This window comes from Danio aesculapii, chromosome 22 (assembly GCF_903798145.1).
Source record: "Danio aesculapii chromosome 22, fDanAes4.1, whole genome shotgun sequence".
NCBI classification, from domain to species: domain Eukaryota; kingdom Metazoa; phylum Chordata; class Actinopteri; order Cypriniformes; family Danionidae; genus Danio; species Danio aesculapii.
Window position 1 is genome coordinate 16,183,801 of NC_079456.1, and position 21,913 is coordinate 16,205,713.

The window sequence follows — 21,913 nt, forward strand, 5'->3', positions numbered from 1 at the left end:
AAAGTCACTTAAAAAATGTGTTTTTACCATAAATTATATGGTAATTCACCCTCTAAAAGACTTTACAAGAAATAATAATGTTCAAGTGCATTTAATATGTTAATTTTTGTCCATTTACGATAAGACTGCAGGTTGACTAAAAACCTTTTCTTTTACTGCTGTAGTCTTTTCACATCTACATTAAAATGTCCAGCTCAAAACACTGTATAAAACAATTTAATGTATTACAGAATTGTTATTTAACTGATTTTATTTGAAATTTTTTCAAATTCTGTGAAAGTATGTGCAGTTTTTTGGATTTTCAATGTAAATTACCTAAAAAGTACTTTAAATGAAAATACAGTAAATTGCAATACATTTTAACCATTTATAAAAAGATTAATTATAGTTAACTACTAATGCTGTACTCAAAAACATATTTTTGCTGCTTGTTCAAACTAGTTACTTAAAATGAGTTGAAACAACACACTTCTTGTGTTTATTTGGGACAACTTGATTGTTTTAAGTTCAATCCACTTAAATTTGTAAAAACAATTAAATTAACTTATTCGATTTGTGTTGGGACAACATGAAGAAATTGTGTGGAACCAAGCATTTTTTTAGTGTGCATTTTAACCTGCATGCACCAAAATGTCTAGCATTTCTGCAATTATGCAAATTCTGTTCTTATTTCTATACATTATTACGTTTTGACATACAACATATGGTCTCTAAAAATAGCATTGATGTTTTAATTGATCCACCTTTAAAACCGATCTTTAATAACACATGAATAACTCAAATCACCTGCAGACTCATGGGAAATGCTCTAGAGTAACCTTGAAACCACATGAATATGGTGTGACTTCAGCCACAGGATCACATGATCACTAATATCCACAGACTATACATACACTTGTCTCTCTGCCAATGTTTACCTCCTGCTATACAAAAGCAGGAACACATGTTTTTTTTTTTTTTTGTCGTTTGTTTTTTTCCATTTTTCCCCACCCAAGCAAAAAAATGTAACAAACACAAATGTAAATCCCAGAAACACACTTGTACTAAAACAGTACAAGGTACAAACATCTCAGACCACTCACAAAATGCCAATAATCCTGTAAAAAAGCACATTTAAAGCAAATCTGAACTTGTGTACCATGCCAAATAGCCAATGGGAAATGCATTTTCCACACTGTACATCCATGACAGATTGGGAAAAATCTCTTTACAGTACAAGACAAATATCTTTAATCCTCTCCACATTTGCTACTTAAAGCAATCATTTCCATGTCAGTTGGCAGAGAAGGAAGATTAATAGGATTTAAACACTGCTTGGCTGAACAATAAATGCATTAGAGTCATTATCAGGCTTCTCCATAACATCCATCATGGTGTAAATGGACTCGTTTGTGAGATTCATTAGACTTATTCCTTTGAATGGTTAATGTAACGTGCAACACGTGTGGCTCCCCTGCGTGAGCATATTAACAGGGCATTGAACTGCAGTAAAAAAGAAAAAAATACCCCACAGAGTTCACTGAATTCATGTTTGGACAAAGAGAATGGAATACAGCAACATCAGCGCCACTTCAAGTACAAGTCTCACTTTTAAAACTAAATTTATAGGCGAGTGATCATTTAGCTCCAGAGTGAGCTTGTATTTTAGCTCTTAGGGTATTCTGGTGATTACATTTACCAATGTTTTATCAAGAATCAAATAAATGCTAAACACTTTTAGTTACTAGCATTGTTGAGATGCATAAATGGTATTAAGTTGACAAAAAAAAATTAAAGATTTTGTTAGCATCTTGAAATGTTTTGATGACTTCCCAGCAAAGAATTTTGTGGTTAAAGGTCCATGAACCCCCCCTCTTTCCATTCAAGTCTATCTCAGAATTAAAAAAAAAAGCATCATAATGGGCATGGAGCGCTGCGACCAGAGGGAGGAGTGGGCGTGGCCAGCAGAGCAGGAGAAAGAGGGGAGCGAACAACTGTTGTCAGTTGGCTCACAAAATGAGACACAAACCATGAGGAGACGCATGATTTTATAGTTTACAAAATTAAAAATGCAAAGAAATAAACAGTAATTTAATGTCCTGCTACATATGTTATTCATAATTTCATATACAAATAAACCACAATTTGTATCATTAAAAAGATAATCTTGTTTATGTTGACACTATAACTGAGGAATTCTCTCCTCCTCAATCCCCGGGTCTGAATGCAGACACAGTTAATAGCAGTGCAGCATGTCTCTTGTCCTGTCAACCATTAAGCCTACAAGTAATCCGGAGGATTTTAAACATGGGCGAACACAGCAGCACAGATAGGCGATGTGTCTGAATGGTAACAAACTCAACTGATAAAAAACAAAGTCCGCCATTTTTCCATTTCTCATACAGCTCTCCCGACAAAAATGCTTGCTGCACACAAACAGCTTTGCTGTATCGGCCCTGACAGCATCGCAAGGAAAAACATGCAACAAACCCTGTGGATCATGGTAACAAACACATACGACCCTTCATGAACGACTGCGTGCCGTATGCGGAGTCCGTGGACGCGGTTTCACCCAGCTATAGGATCTCACAGCTTGGCAATTCTGCCTTGCCTGCGGAAAGCACGTACAGTCATGAAAAATTAAGAAGCAGGGTCTTCTCATAGTATAAGAAAACTCTGCTATGAATAATAATGAGAAACCAATGCATCATCACTCCACTAGCAGATTCGCGCTACGTCACCAATTTTGATCCCGCCCCAAAAATTATTTTAAACCCGGAAGATGGAATTAGCTGACAAAAGCTCAAAATTATCCAGTTTTCCCCACAATTAAAGCTGACAGGTGCTAACACTGTTTTACCTAATGCTCAACATACACTAAAAAAATCTCAAAAAAAGATACTCAAGGGTTTTTTGAACCTTTAATAGATGTCTAATAGACAATTGGCAAAAACAAGGCTAAACTTGGGCTGTCAGTGAAAATCTAATAGATGTCTAAGAATAGCCCAAAACTAGTCGTCAAATAGACAGATTAGACCGATTTTATGTGTAGTCATTCAATTCTCTTTTAAGAGTTCACACTTAGCTGATGACTGTATATAAAGCTTGTTTGAATCTCGAATCTCGAGTGTGGGGCTCCCTCCCATTGCAAGGCGAGGAGTTTGAGCTCAGGTAAAACTCGAGAACTCCCCTGCTGTAGTAGCTAATGAACAGATAGTGATAAGAGAAAACTACCTACTAGGTGCATGTCTATGGTGCCGATTTGGACTAGTCAATTAACTTAAGTTAAGAACGTGCAAACTCTGCACAGAAACGTTGGCTGGCTTGGTAATGACTAGAACAAACGTTCTACAGTGCTAACCCCTGGGCCACCGTGCCACCCATCTAGGAAAGGAGGAGGAGTAGGAGTGGAAGGGGGGATTCTTCAAAACAAACATGACTGTGGCATGAAACCTAGGGCATTTATAGTGGCTTAGTAGTCGTCTGATTGGTGAATGATGAATTGAATAATGAGGGCCAGCCACAAGCAATCATAAGCATGTGATCCTCTCGAAATTAGTTTATAAATAAACTTCACTTATTCTGTTCTATTAGACATCTTTTAGAAGCAAGAAATGCTTGCTGGGTTGTGCTTCTTGTTCAAACAACTTATTTAAAATGAGTTAAAACAACACAATTCTAAAGTTTATTTTGGGACAACTTAGTTGCTTTATGTTCAATTCACTTGAATAAGTTCATAAAAACAAATAAGTCAACTTAATTTATTTGTGTTGGGACAACATGAAGGATTTGTGTGGAACCCAGGTTATTTTTTTACAGTGCATACTGATTTTTCTCATACAAACAGCAAAATATGATATGCAAAATATGATATACAAAGCATAATATGATATTCATACAAATTGTCAATAATATATGTGTGTGTGCGTGTGGTTTCAAATAAAATTGTATGCAGATTTCACACACAAATCTGCACACATACGTAGTAAAAGATTTCTAATGTTTTTGCAGCGAACACACAAGAAAACTATGATTTACTCCTATCAATTGTTTTGACAAAGAAATGTATTTCATGTCACTTACCCACATCATCCTCATGATAAATGATGGAATGGTGGTCAGAATGAGTGGTTTCGTATCGTTCAATAGGCTCGACATAAAACGTCCCATTGGATGTTGTGATGGAGCCCTCAAACTGGCCTTCAAGAACCGAACCTTGACATGACGATTTACTGTCATCTTTGAGAGAGACACAAAACATTTTCATTTTAGATAACATATTAAAAGACTGACCAAAACTATAGAAACCATCATAGAATTTGTAATGGTTTAAAAGCAATAGTTCACCCAAAATTTTTTATTGTTTCATAGTAATTTTTTTAGTACTATGGAAGTCGATGGGTCTCAAAATGTCTTCTTTTGCGTTTAACAGAAGAAAGAAATTCACAAAGGTTCAAAGTTTGCCTGAACCGGAAGTTGCTGATTTTATTTCAGTATGTTGATGCACTTCCAACTGAAGAAGAATACTGAGTAGGGCGCGGGGCTCTCTTTTTTTTTTACGCATCCTTCCCACATTGAAAACTAACGGTAAGAGGGGCATGGCTAAGAATATTGTGGCCAAGCCACAACCTCCCGCTCTCCCTCGTGAAGCAAATACCTAAGTAACTAAAACTGCGCGAACAAAATGGCAACAGTTGGCCACGTCAACTTGTAGCTTCTTTTGCGTTCTTCGGAAACCTATGGGTGAAGTCACGGATACTTAATCCATATCTTTTACGGTCTATGATTTTGGCTGAAGCAGTCAAACTGACATCATCATTGAAGAATTGCAACTCCAAATGCAGATCCAAATGGTTTTGACTGAAGATTAGAAAACAAACATTTTATTTACAAGTGGATTGATTTGTACAATGTATTAATTTTTCACCAAAATAACAATGTGGGTTTCCTAGAGATGGGTTGCGGCTGGAAGGGCATCCGCTGCGTAAAACATGTGCTGGATAAGTTGGCGGTTCATTCCACTGTGGCGACCCCAGATTAATAAAGGGAATAAGATGAAGAGAAAATGAATGAATAAATAACAATGTGTGCTAGCAAAAAACCAATATGAATTTTGCTTTCACACGGACCACATGACAAAAAATTTTATGTAATTAAGCAATACATTAAGTAATACATGAAACAATTAAAATTGTTGAGTGAACTATCCCTTTAATCTAAATTTTATGATGGAAATTATATTTGTTTTAATGAAACTGTAATGGTGGCTTAGGTCTACTGGTCAATTCTGCCTTCTATTTGTGGTATGGGAAAACCAATAAAACCTATTTGAATATGTCCCAAAATGCAATAGTAACCAAAAGAATTGACTGAATTTCAAATGTAAGGGTTTGTTATGTTTTAAATTGTATTTGTAGTGAAATCCTACTTAAAAAATAAATAAATAAATAAATAAATTAATTAATTAATTAAAAAAACAGCTTAAACCAGCCTGGTTTTAGAGGGGGTTTGGCTATTTGCAGCCTGGTCTTAGTTGGTCATGCAGGGAAATCAATGATCAGCTTAAACCACCTTAACCAGCCTGGTTTAAACTGGACATAGTTTTTGGCTGTTCTCCCAGCCTTGCTAGGCTGGTCAAGGTGGTTTTACTTGGTCATTTCCAGCCTGACCAGCAAAGACCAGGCTCGAAATGGCTGAAACCAGCCTGAAAATGTCAAAACCCCTCTAAAACCAGCCAACCATGTGATTTTTATTTTATTTTTTTATGTTTTTTTCTATCGTTTTGTAGCAGGGAAAACAATTAATGTCTTTACTACCTTCTAGTACTCCAGAATATATGTGCGAGAGATCCACCATCTGAGATTCATTTTCTGACAGGACTTTGAAATCTTCTGTGAAGCCATTATTTACATCTGGCGTGAGACGCAGGTGGAATTCCCTGCAAGAATCCTGGGCTTAATAAAAGTTCACTAGTGCACATTCATTTGTATGTTGAAATAGCGCAGATGCCTGGACGCCTGCAAATTACCTCTGAAAGGCGCTGAAGTCCAGATGAAGCTCTCGGTTGTTTGGATTTGCGTCGCGTCTGATGCGATGTTGATGTTGTTTTACGAGCTCTCGGTCGTAGGAAAGTCCTTCGTAATGTTTTATGTACTCACTAATGGCGTGTGAAGCCTCTGAAATGTTTTGAACAAAATATACTGGGTTAAATACAGTTAAAAATAGCACGACATAGAAAGTCACCACTTTCTTAATCGTCTCACACGTTTTGACTCCATGTCAAATTAAAAGTTTCTCAAAAATTAAATAACAATTACTTAATCACAAGCAATATTGTAGAAATGACTTTTACAATTTACATTTTATCACACAATTTTTTTTTTTTTTTTTTTTTTTTTGAAAAAAAAAGTCCTTATAACTGTTAATCTTGTTATTTAAATTCAATCTAATGGAAAACATCACGGTGGAGGTGTGTATTTATATTAAAGAAAGCTGGTGTAAAGCTACGGTCACACTGGGCTTTGTGTGTGCGAAATTCTGTCGTGCGGCACTGCTTTTAATTGTTTGCAACCTATTATTTTAGGGGAGAAACCTATCACACAGTTTAATTTTAACCATAGTATAGTTATGGATTATGAATTTCTTAACATGTAGGAAACAACGAGTTAGGGTAAATGGGGCACTATCAGACATCATAATTATTTCTACAGGCTCTCCACAAGGCAGCGTAATTTCTCCTGTTCTTTTTATACTATATACAAATGATTGTTAGAGTACACAGGAAAATATAGGCAGATGATACGGTGCTTTTATCTTTGCTTTCTCACTCAGACCAGGAATATGGTCCAGTCCTGCATGATTTTATCTCATGGTGTAATAAAATGAGACTAGACCTGAATGTGTCAAAAACCAAAGAAATGCTCATTAACTTTGGTAAAAAAACAAACAAACAAAAAAATACTTGCTCTCTAAAGGGTGCTAATCAATGACACACAGGTCGAGGTTGTGAACGAATATAGGTACCTAGAAACAATTTTTGACAATAGGTTGAAATTTGATCAAAACACATACAATTGTTAATAAGGCTCGTCAAAGATTGTTTTTATTGCGGAGACACAACTCTTGTAATGTAGAGAAAGTTATTCTTAAGACCTTTTTACAATTCATTCATTGAAAGTATTTTGTCTTTTTCCTTTATTTGCTGGTTTTCTTCAATGTCTATCAAAAACAAGAATCATCTTCAAGGCATCGTTAATATGTGCTCCAAGATATTGGGAGTAACTCTAAAAAAGTTTTAAACTAAACTAAACAATCTTTTATCTATTCTTTCTTATATATACACAGTATAAAATTACATTGATCTAACATAAACAGTGCCTTATATTTTATTCTGTTTATTTATTTGATATTTTAAAAATATATATCTGACCTCTAAAAAATAAATGACCTCTCTGACCTCTCAAAACAAACCTGGAAAAAAACCTGCTAAAATCAGCCTAATCTGGTTGGCTGGTTTTAGAGGAGTTTAGGCCATTTCCAGCCTTGTTTCAGCTGGTCAGGCTGGAAAATGACCAGCTGAAACCAGCTTAATCAGCCTAGTTCAAACTGGACATAGCTGGTTTTGGCTGGTCATCTCCCAGCCTGACCAACTAAGACCAGGCTGAAAATGGCTGGAAACCAGCCTGGAAATGGCCAAAACTCCTCTAAAATCAGGCTGGTCAACATCAGTTTTTTGTTTTGTTTTGTTTTTCAGCAGGGACTCAATGTCAGTATTCCTTTTTATAACACTATTACTAACTAAAAGCAAACTTATATGTAAAATGATTAGATGAACAGGCATCATTTTGACATGAACTTCCTAAAACGATGAAAACGATCTTTAAGAAAAAACCCGATTTATTTAATAAGTGCTACTTCACTTTTCAGATGGACAACACACTTGGTTGCAGCTCCTTAATGTCAAAACCATGATCCAATCAGAAGAACCTGGATGTGGGACAAGTATAGCAGGGTGTTTTCTGTAAACGTTTTTTTAAACTAATCAAACAAAGACGGTGATTTACAAAATGGGTTTGGGTCACTTTTGGGGACTTGCTCACCTGCAGCTTAACAGCTTGGGCATCAACATTTTAATGTGCAGGCATGGTCAACAAAGTGAATTTGATGGCCCAGCTATGAGCCTATTACAAAATCTAGAATAATCTGGTTTCTAGATGTGACTCAGGCTGTGAGTTTACTGTTTTTTGTCACTTTTACCTGTCAAATGAAAATAATTTCCTTATAAATGTAATAGCATATCTTTCCTCCACAAACTGTAGCACAAATGGAGTAGATCAAGTTACAGACCAAAGTGCCAAAATCTGTGTTGTTTACCTTAGTAAGACCCCTTATTACCATTTAAACACTTGTGATTAAGAGTTTCTCACGTCTGAGTAGGAAAGAACGTCTTATTTTGATGTGGACAAGTTTAGACAAGCTATCAAGGGTGAACAACTCCAATAAAAGAGGATTTTTAAAAATCTAAAATCAAGATATACTTTCATTGACCTTAGATAATCCCACCACCTACAAGACAAGAGGTATCTTACCTGTAAAATGACCTCTAGATAAAATATAAGTCAGCAGACAAATCCTGGCAGCACTCAAAAGTGTGGCTAACATGTCTTCGTAGCTTACTTGGTGCTTCAAACCTATTCAGAAAGAAATGCGTCTGGTTTCACATTCCTAAACTTTACGTCTTAGACATATACAGACTTGTTGATGTGTTTTGAAGGAGGACCACAATTTCAATTCACTTCCGAAAGTACAATGCGAATCTCAGATGAGCTTTGCTCGGGGAAACATAGGACACACAATGACATGTTCTGAGCACAAGGGTCTCCCATTTTATTGTTCTTTCATGGCTTTAAAAAGGAATTTCCTTCTGGGAAAGATCCAGAAAACCCATTGTATAGTTCCCTGTAGGAGAGAATAGAAATTCTCATGGGTATGCGCAGGGTAGTAATTGAATTTCCAGCTCTTCTCAAGTTCTGCTCCAAACAGCTTGGTCCAGATGTTGACATATTTGCAAAGGAGAACATTTGCCAGTTCAAACAGCTTCTTTAGTCTTGAAACAATGGATAATATCATTAGGACTGAAGACAACCAGCAGTTCATGGACAATGGTTCAGACAGGATTATAGAGAGCATAAATTCGTGAAGAATCTCCTGGCACATTACAACAATGTGATGTATAATGAAAGTTTTATGGCCTTCAGGCTTTTCTAGGAATCAAAATCTTTTTCTGAGTCTCCACCCCCAGGGCTCCTAGCCTGGATGTGATTGGCTATCAGTGCACGACCTGATCTAAGTAAGTGACATCATTCAAGATGCCTCTCCAGAAGTTTCTTTAGGTTGAGGTTACTTTAGGACACTGTTGAGCTGAAACATCATCCCCCAGACCCCCACCTCTCAGATTGTCATCTGTTAAAGCAACACTCCCCTTTTTTGGAAATAGGCTCATCTTACAAGTCACCTAGGCTGCATTCCAGTCCAAATTATGCCCTTCACTCGCTAACTTCTCTCCATCTCGTTTCCTCAGATATGTCATTAATTACATAAGTCAAATGTCCACTATTAGTGAAACATCTGAATGGGTTTAAATGGAATGCCCTAAACCAGGGGTGACAAACTTCTATGAGGGCCACAGCTCTGCAGTTTGGTTCCAAACTTGGTTCAATACTCTTACCTGAAGGTTTAAAACAAGTCTGGAGGACTCAACTACTTTGATTGGGTGTTTAATTAGGGTTAAAGCTAAACTGTGCAGAGCTGTTGGCCCTCCAGGAACTAAGTTTGAACTGTGCCCTAAACCCTTGAGCACTTAGGACATTTAGGTGCTGGAGTGAACATATGAAGCAGACTTGCTCCTTTGGTCAAAATCAAGGGATCGAGAGTGTGTCCATGCAAGCTTCCCTCGTTCACTTGATGAGGTGGAACGCACTTCAGAATGGTACCTGAGGGTACAACTGAAGGCAAGTTCACGAGTGCGTATCTAAAAGTGGACTGGAAAGCAGCCTTGGAGTTAAACAGTTGAATTTTACCATTTCTTATCCATTCAGCTGATATTCAGCTCTGGCAGGAGAACTCTTATCTTAGATTAGCATATCACAAATAGACTATAGACTAGGCTGTAAGACTGACAGAAAAGTTGACATTTTCTAGGTCAATATGTCTAGGAACTATGCTTCTATTCAAGCATAAAAATCAAGTAATTTTGCTGCAATACCATGGGTGCAGGAGGCATGATATTACACAGCGCTACTAGTTACCTATTGCTGGGGACCATGTTCAGTCACTGCAAACTCTTCGCTCCTGCTGGCAGATTTCATAGACCAGGCTTAAAAACCGCAACTTTACATCTTCCATCAGTCTTAATACACAATGTACCTACAGAGGAGTGAAGCTTCAAATAGGAAATTTATCAAAACTCATTCGAGCGAGATGCTAACTGTCTAATCCAATTAAAGCATTTATGCCAAGCTAAAGTGCTCCAACCAAACGCAGAGATCAGCTAAATGTATTTAAAAATGGTAAACCTCAAATGTTTAACTTTGTAAAATGAAGTTTTTTTTTTAACTGTATTTATAAAAAAAGAGGTTATTTACATACAAAAAAAAAAAAGTGGAGTGTTCCTCATTCTCACTGGAGTCAAAAGGTGCTCCAGTTTTGCTATCTTTTTTTGTTAGTCTATAATTTTGGATGAACTTTACTGTGAAGAACCTCAACAAAAAGCAGTGCAGTTGTTTGCATCAAAGTTTAAATAACATTCCATGGCTAATTTTAAGCTAGCAATCCACAATCTTCTCTCTAGGGTCAGTTTGTTGTGATAATGATTAACTGAAAACAGAAGTTTGGACAACGTCACCCCTCAAATCCTGAGGAACATCTGCAATATGAGGAACTACAACACGGGTTGAGGATGTACACTAAAATAAACATTCAGGAAACGTTCCCACTCATGACCATGAGGGTTTTGTGCACCATGGGAATTTCATTCAGTTATTGGTAGATGTATTAGTGATCTAATACACAAGCAATTAGGCTTGCACAAGATCTGACATTCTGATCTTCACTTGACATTTAAAATGTAAAAAGTGAATCTATTTGTAATGGTTGATCAAACAGACAAAAAAAAAAAGAAGCTCTGAATGATTAAGATTGAGCAATTGGCCAGTGGACATGCTATAGACTAGGGGTCACCAATCTCACCGAGGTGCGGGGTCCTGCAGGGTTTAGCTCCAACTTGCCTCAACACACCTGCCTGGGTGTTTCAAGTATAACTATTAAGACCTTGATTAGCTTGTTCAGGTGTGTTTGATTAGGGTTGGAGCTAAAATCTGCAGGACACCGGGCCTCCAGGAACAAGTTTTGTGATCCCTGCTATAGACCATTTTAAGGGATGTAAACAAAAACAATGGTCTGAACGCATTTCCTGTTTCACATATTTCATTTCTATAGCTTCCAAGAATCCAAAAAGAGCCACATATTGATAAATAATGTTATGATAGCTGTTTTAACATTGAGATATGATTGAATTGCCTCTTGCTACAATTATGAAATGGTTTGATAGGCAGGAATGTTCATGGGCCACCACATTGAAATGATCAAAGCGATGCCATTTATTGCGCTTGGTATAGCATGCCTCACATATACATTAATAGAAATAACAATAACAGCACCCTTATATTGTCACAACTCTACCAGAATTCAATTCCTCCAATGTAGTATAGACTCTCCTAAAGCTGCTTTGACAATCTTCTGCACTACATGAAATCGCTACCAAAATTAAGGTGACTAAACTTGACTATGGGCGCCACCTAGTGGAAGAAAACTTGAGTGAAGCATTAAACTTGGCTGCACCCTTTTTTAAAGAAAACAATTTTATTGAATAATCAGGAACAATTGAACACCAAATTAATTATGGTTTCAAAGACAGCTTGCGTTTTAGCAAAACATTCCTGAGCATTCACCAAGTGTACAAACAGTAAGACTAAAATCTAAATGTGGAATGCAGGAACAAAAAGCATATCGAAATAAAAATCACACTTTACATAATTTAAACAATTTCCCGTTCTTTACACCTTGAAACGAAAAGTGGACTTAAAAAATACAAAGCTCGACTAGCAATGTACAAGCTGCAAAGATTCTTTCCACACAACAGGTACACAAATGATGGAGTTTCACGTTAATAGCGTCGACCAAAGGCTCCTCCACCACCGCCGCCAGCACCACCACCACCACCACCTTGCATTCCACTACCCTGCATCATCTGATTGGGTCGGTTTATGGGCCCAGAAATCGACTGGGATGCCCCTGCCTGCATGTATCCACCTCGGCTGTGGAACACACAATTATTAGTTTCATTCACAACTAATCAAAAATCTTTCCCATATCATCAAGTAACTGCTAGGGTTGGGTCGATCGCTGATGGCCTGTTGACAGCAGCAACCCGCTCGCAAAAAATACACAGTTAGGCTGCGTTAACGCGAATACGTCTTCTTAAAATGGCATTTTAGAACAAAAACGATCCACGTCCGCACTGGAGTTTCTTCTAGCATTTTTAAAAAGCCCTCCTTTCCACACTATACCGCTGAAAACACACATCACGCGATCACACACATGCTCTCATGCGCTGTAGCATATGCGCACATCTGAGCTCCAGCAGTCAGCGGGTGCAGAGCACAATACCCAGAGAGCAGTGCATGTCGGACAGTTTATCAAGGATGCACCGTATCTCACTACAGTTGTTAAACATGATATTTAATGAATCTAGTCTCTAACTAACGACTCTTCTGTCTTTTGAATCTATCAGTAATGTGTCACAGCGTCAGTTCTCTGCTTCAATCTTTCGCTTTCACACTTGTACTTAGACATTTTAGCGAAAACATCAGATACTATTGGTTGTGCACCTTTTTTTTTTTAACCAACCAAGTTTGTCGACGCCACTATAACGGCACAGATCACTCTGCGGGAAAAGTGATTGACAGTTGGTAATGTGTGTGTAACTTATCTTTATTTATGTATAATTTGGTTATTGGTAAAACAGAGACCATACAGGTCAGGTAGTTGAAATGGAAGGCTACAACTAATTCATTTGTTAGGAATTAATGAATTATTCAGAAATAATTAATTCACAGACGATGACGACAACGACACCATTAGACATCGTATGACGCCTAATTGGTCAACATCACCCAACCCTAGTCATTAAATTACAAAAAAAATAAAAAATAGACTTAAGTTTAGTACCCCGCCATTCCTCCTCGAGCCATGTGACCCTGTCCCGGGACACCTCGCTCTCCTCCTAAAAAGAAACAGAGAAAGTCAGAATGGACAATGACATTTGATGTGATGATCTAAAGATATTTAATGGGACAAACCTTGCCAGTTTCTGTCCCCATCCATTTTACGTCCAGGCTCCCAATCTCTGTCACCACGACTTAAAACAGGAAAGAAAAAAAAAACTGAGTATAATCTCAAACATTTGATTAACGAAGAAACAGTTGACCAAATGAGTCTAAACGTCATACCCGCCTGGCCCCGGCCTTGCAGGATTTATTCCACGCTTGTCATAGCTGCCGCCACCCCAGTTGTCACGATTGTCCCTGCCATGTCTGTCCCGATCTGAAAAGTGCTGTGGAATGAAAAAAATAAAAAATTAACGTTGAGATGCGGTTCAATATCTAAAGAACCAGAACAACCTATTATCTTTGAAGGACTTTTCCTACCTGGTTGTCTCTGTCTCCAGGCATCCCACCTCGATTGTCTCTCCTTTTCACAAACAGATGTAAATCATTACAGTAAAACAGCAATATAAATAATCTATAAATAAATTTCTAGATGGTTAGGATAGAAATAGCTTTGCATTACCTATCCATCATCATGTCATCCTGATAGCGATTGCGGTCTCTGTGGTCAAATCTTGATACCGGTCTTGGCGTCCAAAATCAGATCGTCCATAGCGATCATCCATATTCATTCTCTTCACTGGCCAGTCGTCTTTTCTGTGTAGTCAAAAAAAGTAAATAGAAAAAGGGATCAAACAACACTAGACGTTTATTGTCTCCAGAATTTCCAAGAGGAACAAACTGTATGTGGATTTTTATAGTTTACTACAATAAAATTGCATCACACCCCCTTTCAAGGTATTCTTATAGCTCGTTTACACTGAAAGATACAGTACGGGTCGGAACGGGTCACCTTTATCAGGCTTGCGTTTCCACTACCAAGTGTACCCTTTCGGTAGGCGTGGTGTATGACAAAAATTCAGTCGATGTCATTTTCGCTCGAGAAAATGTCTACAATAAAGCTATACGTGTCGCTTGCATATCATATGGGAAACGTTTCTCACAAAACAGATGCTTTATTTAATTGATAAATGTAACTTATATGACCACATACAGACCCTTACAGTCTCCGATATGTTACCAACTACAGAAAAACTACACACAACATACATTTAGTGCTTATTTAGGTTCAAAAACAACACAGCAACACAAAATATAGCCTACAGTCAGTGTAAAGCTCTCATCTGTGTCTGTAACTGTTAATCTTCAGCAGCACATGTATCCTCTGTTAGAGAACAATTCTATCACTCTGAGTTTTTAATCAAAAAGGTGCTAACAATAATAGTTAAGGCAGTTTTTTTCACACTTGCTGAAAAAATAATGTGCTCCTTTTTTCTGCCTTTACCCTTGTTTTTTTTTTTCGCGCTTCACTCTCGCGTTTGTCAGCTTCTGACAGGATCGGGTTTCAAAAGCACATCAATAATCAAGCGCACATTATCATCATGAGCTCAAGAAGTTTGTTATTTCAGATATAGACAAGCCCGAGCGCAAGCAAGAAAGCAAAACCGCTCGCACCTAAGACTTCTGCTTTTGACAGCAGAAACGGCTATAAAAACTGAACCGTACCACTCAGTGGAAATGGGCCATTACCTTCCATCCATGTCATAAGGCCTCTTGATTGGACGTCTGTCCTGTTCAAAGCGTAGCTGCTCCTGTTGCCGCCTCAGCTCCTCCCTCTCACGATGAATGCGCTCCTGTTCACGCCGCCGCTCATACTCTACTCGGAGACGCTCACGCTCTAGGAACTCCCGCTCCATGCGGTCTGCATCCAGACGCTGCTTCTCGACCTCCAGCATCTTGCGCTTCCTCATCAGCCTCTCCTCCTTCTCCCGGAAGAGCCGGATGCGCTCACGCTCAGAACGTCTGTCTCGGTCACGGTCTCGCTCACTGAAATTTATTTCAAGGAATTGAGCAGTCAGAGGGAGATCAGCTGGGAGAGCAAACTCAAGACAAGGTGATTTTAGTTACCCAGAGTGTCTGCGCCTCTCCACTTCTCTAATCTCTCGTTCCCTTTGCCTTTGACGCTCACGCTCTCTTTGCTCTTTGATTTGATCAAATGACAAAATGTCTTTCCTTTCTTTACTCGAGGACTTACGGTCACGACTCTTAGAGCTCTGAAATATAAAATTAAATCATATTCGGATTTAAATTAAATCATAATTAAGTCATTTTAAAAATACTTGCAAGGCAGTCAGTGTGTCAAAACAGTAAAAAGCAAAACATACCCGTTCTTTGCTTTTTGTTTTCACGCTGATGACTGGTTCTCCTTTAGATTTGTCCATCACAACAGTCCTCTCTCCACCTTCATTAAAACATCCAAACTTTAGAGCCTTAACATAACTTAAGTACTGCCAAATGTGAATACTAGCCAATCTCATTACCTTTTCCATCTGAACCTTCAGTCTTTTCATCCTTGTTCTCAGATCTGCAATAATAAACATATTATTATTAGAGCATTACAGCAACTTGGCATTGAGAGATGTCTTCAAAATCTATCACTTACTTCTCAGTCTTCGAGTCTGAGGAGAGTCTTCTATCATCGCCAGACTTTTTGGCATCATTTTTGTCAGCAGGCTTCTTTCCAGCAGGCTCATTCTTGGCCTATATACAGAGACACACCAATCAATTCATCTTAAATCAAAAAACCTTCAGATTCAGTTCTCAGATTCATTTGTGCTTTTTGCAGTCAGACAGTTTAAAAATAACTGCCCTTTATAAAAAAAAAATATATATATATATATATATATATATAAAAAAATTATGTACCCTTTCAACTGAAATCATCCTTCCATGGAGTTCGGTTCTGTGCAGATGGCTAATGCACTTTGTGGCCTCCTCAATAGAGCACATTGTAACAAACCCATAGCAGCGAGCACCTGGGCTTCGGGCATTTGTTACTACTTTTGCACCAACAACCTGCAAGTGGTAACATAAGTATGAGGACACCATCAAACCTAAAAATGACCAAGTTTACACAATTTCAACATTACTCTTACCTTGCCATACTTGCTGAAAAGATTCTTCAAATCAGTCGCTCTGGTGGTTGACGAGAGTCCACTGACCCAGAGGTTCCTCCCACTAGAGGCGCCACCTGATAGGACAAAATTACCATACAAAAGTATAAACTCCTCTGACTTACTTTTTAGGTCAGTAGTTATTGCACACATACCTTTGTCATCTTTGGACTCCGGCTTGCTTGAGGCATCCTCCTCTTCACTATAGAAAAAGAAAGCAGGTTTATGAGCAATTGAATGGGCAGTTTGAACCGTATTACCAGTGTTGATTAACAGATACCCACCTAGTGAGGACATACAAGTTCTGGCAATGAACAAAGATTTGATACTACATCACATTAAGCCAATTACATTAAACATACCTTCAACTAAGATGGCAAACCAAAATTCTGGTACATTATTGTTTGTAGGTAGAAAAACAAAATGGCAAAAAAAAAAATGGTAGACGAAATGCGCAGTCGATTACACCTCCCAAGAGCACCCATACTTGTTAACAAAGGAGCCAATGAAACAGAGAAAGCCATTGTTCTAGTAGACAGAAAATAACAAACCTCTTTTTCTGATCATCACCCTGTACAGAGGACTCTTTCACTTCTGAGGACTCCGCAGGATCAGTGCTCTTGCATTCCTCGACCGCTTCTCCTTTAGATGCCATTTCCGAATCAACTGCGCTTTCGATATCGCGCAAACCTGTTTCGCTAGCATTATCGGCCTGAGCAGAAGTGCTCTCGGCATCCACCAAACTGTCCTGAATGTTTTCTTGGTCTTTGTTTGTCAATTCAACTTCACTTTCCTTTGATGCAACAATGTCCAGTTCGCAGGTGGATGACTCCGGATCCAAATTGGCAGCCTCATCGACGTTAGCAAGGTCGTGCCCATTGTCTGCCTCTTGGTGTGAATCCCAGACTGAAGATTTCTCTTCTTCAGTCAGCTCTTCAGTGGAGTCTTCCTTAAGCGGCTCTGATATACAAGACCCGGCTACTTTCTCACTTTCTACGGATTTAACAGGAATAGAATGGCACAGAGTTTAAATCACTTCTGAGACATTGCAATGGTTATCGTGGAACTGGACTAGGACGTGGCCCTCTGCTTTCTCATACACAAGATAAGGCAAGCTACCCTATAAAGAGACTGGAAAAACCAAAGGGAAAAAACAAACAACAAGCTTCCAGACAACAGGCCATTTCTTTTTCACTTCACCTGCACCCCAAAGGAGAAGGGTGCTCTGATGACTAGGGAAAGCCACAAGATCTGCACCACATCAGAGTGTCCATCGCAGATTTCAGTACTTGAAGTGTCCATGATTTAGAAGTAGCAGCTTGTGCTGTTGTTACAGGAAATGTGTTTCTTTTGAAACAAGCAAATGGTCCATTAGTGAAATCTCCAATTAACAAACTTTGAGTCCTACACAGTGATTTTGCTTCTGCATGATCCAATTCTTCAAGTCTTCTTTTCGATGCCTTCAAGCAACCTGGAAACACTAAATTGCAACTGCAACTATTTTAACCAACCTATGTGCTGACTGAAACATTACTGGCTCTTTGCATATATGAGCTTTTTGAAGAGACATGCGGTGCCTGTTACATGATTCAAATGTGATCTAAATGGCCACACATCTATTGTCAGCAATGCAGAAAGCCAGTAACCAACTCTGGATTTCCAGTCTCTTTTTCCTGAGTAACCTGATACATTTAGGCTATAGATCGTTGTTTCACCTTGACTTTAAGATCATTTCAAACCCTATACAGTACCTTCTTCACTTTTTGTTTCCTTGTTTCCATGCTCACCAACATCCTCCTGCGTGAAGAAATTAATCAGAAGTGAGACAAAACCAAACCATTTTCATTTTAAAAGCTTTTAACTGCCTTCAATACCTGACAAGCTCTTTCCTGGTTCTCATCCATGTCTGCATCATCTTTCTCCATTGCCTGAAAGTAAAGTAAAATGTAAGACAAAAAGCAAAGCAAAAGGAACAGAAAAGCAGTATCTTTATTAGCTAATTGTAACACTTCACCTCCTCCACTTCAGGTTTGCTCATAACAAGATCTACACCATCCTCCGAGTCATAGTTATTTGTGGCATCCTCCTTCAAGCCGCCTGTGTTCTCTTCATTCGAATACGTGTCTAAAACCTCCTCATCATATTCATCTTCATCAGGGTCACCTCCATTACCCATATCGGCTTCATCTAGAACATTCATGTCCATGATATCCATCTCATGAAGGTTCTCTTGCACCGCATCTGGGTCCTCCTAAAGGAGATGACAAAAGCAGTTAGTATTGATTAAAATTATGCAAACTAGTGGTGTAAAGGATCACAAATCTCACGGTTTGGATCACATTATGGTTTTTTTAGTCACGGATCGGACCATTTTTCAGATCAGCCCAAAAGGGGAGACGACAAATGTAATTTGCTTTTCATTCATTACAAAAACAGTGCTGCAAGACACTTTTGGTTTTCTCAAATAGAACGTACAACCTGTAATTTTATTAAAAAATAAAATGAATAATTTATTGTTAAATATTCAGTACTGCAAAAAATTCACTGTTATTACTACTGTTTCTAACAACACTAAATGTATAAATCTAACATTATAATTTGTACAACCCATATTTATTTTTAGTCTCATTTTCAAATGAGAATTGAAAATTCAAATGAAAACATCTTTAATGAAACCCACCAATCCCGAATAACCTACCACAACTTCTTCCACCATCATTATATTTTACAGGAAAGCTTAAATGTTTTCATACATGTGATTTGAAAGACACGAGGCGATCTCTCTGCGAGCGTTACAAATTTAGGATTATCTACAAGTAAAACGCATTAATCCATGAGCCACATGTTCCGAACCATGGGTTGTGATCTTTATGAATCACAGATCAAACATGATCCATTACACCCCTAACTTACTAACATACATAACTAAAATAATATTATACAATAATTATGTAAATCCAGTATTAAATTAATAATAAAACAAAACACCTGGCCATCAATAGAGTCCTCCTCAAGTGTGGAGTCTTCAGGTCCATCATGGTCATCTTGTCTCTTTCCTGTAGAAAGAAAATAAAAATTATTTCAAGCAAACTTAATTTAGTTTTTTTGCCCTTAGTAAAAATGCACTAATGTTGCTATTGGATATAACGCTTCCCCATCAGAGAGAAAAATAACTTAAACTTAACTTTCATGACTAGGCATGGGACAATAACCGTTTTCAAGGTATAACGCAGTTTGGAAAAGTCAAGGTTTAAAAAAAAAAGCCTAAATTTTCTGTAATACTGTTCCTAAGGTTTTTTTTAGGACAACAGTATCTCCAGCAGAAAAAAATCTGTTTTAAGTAGCAAAGAGATCTGTGTTTTTGAAACAAATTAAGACAGCAGAAGTCAATGATATATTTGAATTATTTAGTCTAACGCGTTTACTTCACCAAAATATCACAAATCTTTCAAAAAATAGAATATATTGTTTTCAAAAGGGGAAAAAGTTTTTGTTTTTTACCCAGATACTTAAAAAGAATATATTTAAGAGCAGTGAGCACAATACCATGATAGTTTTATCCAAGGTTATCATACCATCAGAATCTTATACTGGCCCATGTCTATTCATGACTAAAGTGAACTTTGGACCCATTCTCTGTAAATCACAATATGCTCCTCAGTAGGCTTGGGATGAGAAGCATTTCCATGGTATGCCGTGGTCTGGAAAAGTTAAGGTTTTAAAACCGCCAAAATTTTCTGCAATACATGTTTTTGTTTGTTTGTTTTTTTAGGACAACAGTATCTCCAGCAGAAAATATATCCAAAGATGTTGTTTTAAATTGTGAAGAAATCTTTTTTTTCTTTTGATGAGAGACTTGGTCACTGCAGAATGGACTTTAAGTCCAAATGAAGAGTTCAGATGCAAAAACCTCTAATTGCCATCTGAAATGTTTTCCTGAAATGACAATTTTTATCAGCCTCCTATGTTTAAGTTCAGTCATTTAACTTTAAAGGCAATGTAAATAACTTATTTGTCTTTATAAAAGTAAAATTACTGAGCCGACACACAGGAGTTGTGTAAAAATATTAAACGGCTTTTAGAGGTTTTTGCATCTAAGGTGCATGCTCTTGTTGAAACACTGTATGCAAAGACAGAGGCTTAGCTTGTTCAACAAAGACCACAATACTGTGCTTAAGCACTTGTACTAAAATGCTCACATTCCACACAGCATACCCAAACAAAAAAGAAACACAGACAACAGAATAAACAGATTACAAAATGGAGATATGCGACTAAGAATGTCTGTAAATATATTATACATTAGACATAAATTCAACATTTTTTTAGCTGTTTTCTACCAAACAGTTACAAAACCACTAACTAAAATGTAAAAACAATATATTGGCAGATACAAAACACTTAAAAGTACTGCTAAAAGAGGTATTGATGTATCCTTAGCGTTTAGAATTTGTTAAACATGATAAATCCCAATGTTTACTGATCCTAATAAAACAACAGTACAGATTTTTTTTTTTACCTTTTGGAGTTCGGCGTGGTGTTTTCTTAGGAGTTATGTCAAGATGTACAACAATCTCATCTGGATTTCCCCCCTCTTCTTCAATTGCCTGCAAACGAAAGTGTGATGTAGTCAAACACAAGCATTACTGATACTTATCTATTGTTTCTGCATAACAACCCTTTATTGTTCTGCAATGAAACCCCACACTTCATTCAATGTATATTACGTAAGACATCTTGAAATGAAAATAATGCTACTCTGCAAAGCTAAATGGGGTTTCTAAAACGACTAACGTAAACAACTGTGATAAGCAAAAAAAGTGTACGTTTACATACACAACACGTTAACAATACAAAGTATTCTAACAGTAAAGAGGAGACATGTAAAATAGGGAAATGGCAGCACATGTAACACCACTGCAGTAATCACTTACCTTACTACGTTAACTCAACTCTCATTCACTATGAAGTATATAAAGCTGCGGAATCATTAGGCTACAATATTATTGAGTGGTTCTTTTACCTTTTTAAGTCTTTCTGAAAGCAGGCTTTTATTGCCGCTGATGTCGAGGTTTCGGCGCTTCAGCTCGGCCTTCAAATCGATGACTCTCAGCTCGGATATTTTACGAACCCCAGGCTCTACAGGCCCCACATCTCCCGTCGAAGTGTCTGACATGTTTTCAGCCAGTGAGACTGCAACGGTGAAAGAACTATCACAAATCTCTTTCTATCCGCACACACTCGCCAGATTTTTTGTGCACAGAGCGTGATGAACAGTGTTTCTCACTTGAAACAAAATGGCGTCGACAAACAGTCACGCGCATGCGTCTGCCATTGGATGTTTAGCGCATGCGCACAAGCGTCATCATGATCGCGTTTGGGCGGGAACGTCTAATGTTGTGGGAGATGTAAAATGTTCCGCCTGGTTAGTGATGATGTTTTGGGCCGAAAATTCTTAAAAAACATATTTCGTGATTTGAAGTTTGAGCTTAATGTGCAGGATTGATGAATGGATGGATTACTGTCACCCGTGCC

At 37.8% G+C, this 21,913-nt stretch overlaps 2 protein-coding genes across 3 annotated transcripts in view; both read right to left on the reverse strand.

The window, feature by feature from the left end:
- si:ch1073-396h14.1 (disintegrin and metalloproteinase domain-containing protein 10) overlaps positions 1 to 9,020 on the reverse strand; it is a 42,600-nt gene extending 33,580 nt beyond the window's left edge. Inside the window, exons 1-4 of one of the 2 annotated variants that reach the window (XM_056447335.1) lie at positions 8,568 to 9,020; positions 6,008 to 6,155; positions 5,796 to 5,917; positions 4,063 to 4,218 (exon numbers count right to left, since the gene is read on the reverse strand). In XM_056447335.1, coding sequence (XP_056303310.1) covers positions 4,063 to 4,218; positions 5,796 to 5,917; positions 6,008 to 6,155; positions 8,568 to 8,640 — 499 coding nt within the window. In that variant the 5' untranslated portion in view covers positions 8,641 to 9,020. The remainder of the gene's footprint in view (positions 1 to 4,062; positions 4,219 to 5,795; positions 5,918 to 6,007; positions 6,156 to 8,567) is intronic. The other variant, XM_056447334.1, reaches the window with a different exon arrangement.
- Positions 9,021 to 11,879: 2,859 nt separating this feature from the next.
- safb (scaffold attachment factor B) lies at positions 11,880 to 21,688 on the reverse strand. The gene is given in 22 exon segments (XM_056447573.1): positions 11,880 to 12,353; positions 13,267 to 13,321; positions 13,398 to 13,456; positions 13,548 to 13,651; positions 13,746 to 13,788; positions 13,888 to 13,939; positions 13,942 to 14,021; positions 14,955 to 15,251; positions 15,333 to 15,478; positions 15,590 to 15,666; positions 15,746 to 15,789; positions 15,868 to 15,965; positions 16,131 to 16,280; positions 16,361 to 16,455; positions 16,534 to 16,580; positions 16,930 to 17,371; positions 18,130 to 18,175; positions 18,253 to 18,306; positions 18,393 to 18,629; positions 19,367 to 19,434; positions 20,898 to 20,985; positions 21,402 to 21,688. Coding segments are annotated over 22 exon segments (2,586 nt in total). The 5' UTR covers positions 21,555 to 21,688; the 3' UTR covers positions 11,880 to 12,202.
- Between the last annotated feature and the right edge of the window lie 225 nt (positions 21,689 to 21,913).